A 2,623-nucleotide genomic window follows, 5' to 3' on the forward strand; every position below is an offset into this window, starting at 1 on the left:
AATAATAATAATAATAATATAACAGTTAAAAATAAAATAAATTAAGACTAAAAGTAATAGTCCCCGACAATAGCACCAAAAATCTATTGTCAATGATATTATCCAGCAAGTGTACGGATCGTATCAAGTCATAAAGTGAACCTAAGAGTCCGGATTGTCGTTCCCACAAAAATTATACTTTAGCACTTAATTTAATTTTTCTCTAAACAATATTCGATGAAAGCAGATAAAAAATTTTATAGTTTGAATTTTAATCTAAATACATTAAAACAAGTGGATGCTCACAAGATTAGTTTAGAAACTAAATAAGACAACTATTAGGGCAAAATAATTTTACCTATTGATCATCCTTACATTACATCTTAAATTAAGATTCATAAAATCTAAAGTAGTGTTTGGTCGAATTCTCTTATTGTATTCAATTTACCCGTCTTGAGTTCTTATTGACCCTATTTAATTAATTCAATTCCATATCTCTATATGAATCAAGCTTAGTTAAACAAGATCTTTGTTCTAGAAATTCAATTATGACTGCAATAATTAGTATAGGTATCTCTATACGTTATACCAATTTACAAGATTTTATTATATGGTCTAAATCCTAAACTCACCTCTCGATTCATAAAGGATTCACGAAATCGTCAAATTAGTGATCAAGTTTTTTAATGCGTTAAACTCATAGTAAAATCAATACATGAAGAAAATAAAGAACAACAATCTTAATTAAAAGACATAATGGATCCCAATTGGATTACATTATTCACCCTAACAAGAGATTTAGCTAGTCATAACGAAAGAAGAGAAACAATAAATAATCATTGAGCACATTACCAGATTTATAGTAAAGTTGTAGAAGAAAAATTATCAATCTTAAACCAAGATCTTCTCTTTCTTCAAATCAATGCTCAAAACGTTTGCTTGTTGTTTTCCTCTATTGAAATGCTTCTCTTTAATCTCAAAGTGTGTTTCTTGCCTCTCAATGTGTTAAACCCACTTAAACGTGTAAGAAAATTGTATTTACAGGTGCCTTCTCGTGTGTAGAAAGTAGGGTTTTCTCATGGACTTCAAATGGGCCCTATTTACATCTATCAGTGGCATCGCGCTTATCTGGATTGGGGACGCTTCGATCTCCCTTGGCGCCACGACGCCACAACTTTGTTTCTCTCCCTTTCGTAGCGCCTCGGCCCCACTATTTCAATCTTTTTGCTTTTCCTCTTCTACCCATATATCCACAATTTCTTTTAGATAATGTCAATAGCTTTATTTGATAAACTTCTTCGTGTCTTTCACCATCTCAACAATCCTATAAAATAACATTAAAAACGTTTAATACTCACAAAATCTAGCTTTCAATCAAGTTAAAATCGGCTTAAACTTGTGAGTAAAACACAATCGTCAGTACTCTTACTGTTGGTATTTCTTTTCTTTCTTCTTCCTCAACTTATATGGTGCAAATTTTTTTATTTTTTGGGTTCCTCATTGTTTTTCTGTTAATCTTTTCTTTCTAGTCTCTTCGCATTAATTTCTGGTTGTTATAGCTTGCATTTGCTCCTTTAGATTGGTCACTGTATTGCTTGGCAATGGTCCTTGTAAGCATTTTGTAAGTTGCTAAGCTATTTGACCAATCTGTGTCTCCAATTTCTCAATAGACATTTTCTGGTTTTGAAAATTTGTATCAATCTGCTGAAATACTTTGTTCATTTTTTGCATATATTGTTGAAACATATATGCCAAACTTGGTTTTCCTTTTTATTGGAAATGATTTGAACTAATATTTTATCATTGATTATCAGAATATGTAAGTTTGGGTGTTGCCTTTATCCTAGATTATATGTTTGTACATATGGGTAGAACTATTCTAGATATAATTTACTTGTTCTTTTTGGGGAGCCATGGGAAATCGAATGCAGTTCCCAATAAAGGTTANGACCTTGACTAGCACATCTTCAATAATTTTCATTGGTCGTTTAATTGATTTATCAGCCAAATGTAAGGAGATTGTTGTAGGTTTTGCTTCTTCCAATCTGAGATACCTGTAAATAGAGAGAGGCATCAAGTTTACACTGACACCTAAATCACACAAAGAATGCTCAAAATAATTAGAACCAATTGTACAAGGTACCGTGAAACTTCTGGATCCTTTAGCTTATGAGGTAGCTTTTTCAAGAGAATTGCACTGTACTCCTCGTTCGGACGGATAGTCTCATGTTTTTCCAACTTTCTTTTATTAGATAGAATCTCTTTCAAGAATTTTGCATAGCTAGGCATTTAAGTTATTGTATATGCAAAAGCGATATTTATGTGCAGTTTCTTGAAAATCTCTACAAACTTGGCAAACTGCTTGTCTAACTTTTTTCTCTGTAACCTTTAAAGAAAGGGAATTGGTGGCACTTAAACATTTACGGGGCTTGGTGCTCTTACTGTGGATATTTCTTTCCTTTCTTCATCCCCATTAGTGATTGGTACAGACTCTTCTTCTTTATCGGCCTCTTCAACCATTACCTCTTTGTCTCTTCATTCTGGTCTCTTCACATGTATCTCTAGAAGTTGTACTCCACTTCTGATTGTAATAGCTTGTACTTGTATTTTTGGATTGACCATTGTGTTGCTCGGCAATTTTCCT

The 2,623-nt window shown here is 32.6% G+C and overlaps 1 protein-coding gene across 1 annotated transcript; it reads right to left on the minus strand.

The window, feature by feature from the left end:
* Positions 1 to 1,873: 1,873 nt before the first annotated feature.
* Positions 1,874 to 2,268, minus strand: LOC111387654 (the record flags this gene model as incomplete). Its single annotated transcript, XM_023012228.1, has 2 exons — positions 2,123 to 2,268; positions 1,874 to 2,033 (listed from the first exon to the last, which is right to left on the minus strand). Coding segments are annotated over exons 1-2 (306 nt in total), but the record flags the coding sequence as incomplete, so codon positions are not given.
* Positions 2,269 to 2,623: the final 355 nt, after the last annotated feature.

This window comes from Olea europaea, unplaced genomic scaffold, assembly GCF_002742605.1.
Source record: "Olea europaea var. sylvestris unplaced genomic scaffold, O_europaea_v1 scaffold4152, whole genome shotgun sequence".
Classification (NCBI taxonomy): Eukaryota; Viridiplantae; Streptophyta; class Magnoliopsida; order Lamiales; family Oleaceae; genus Olea; species Olea europaea.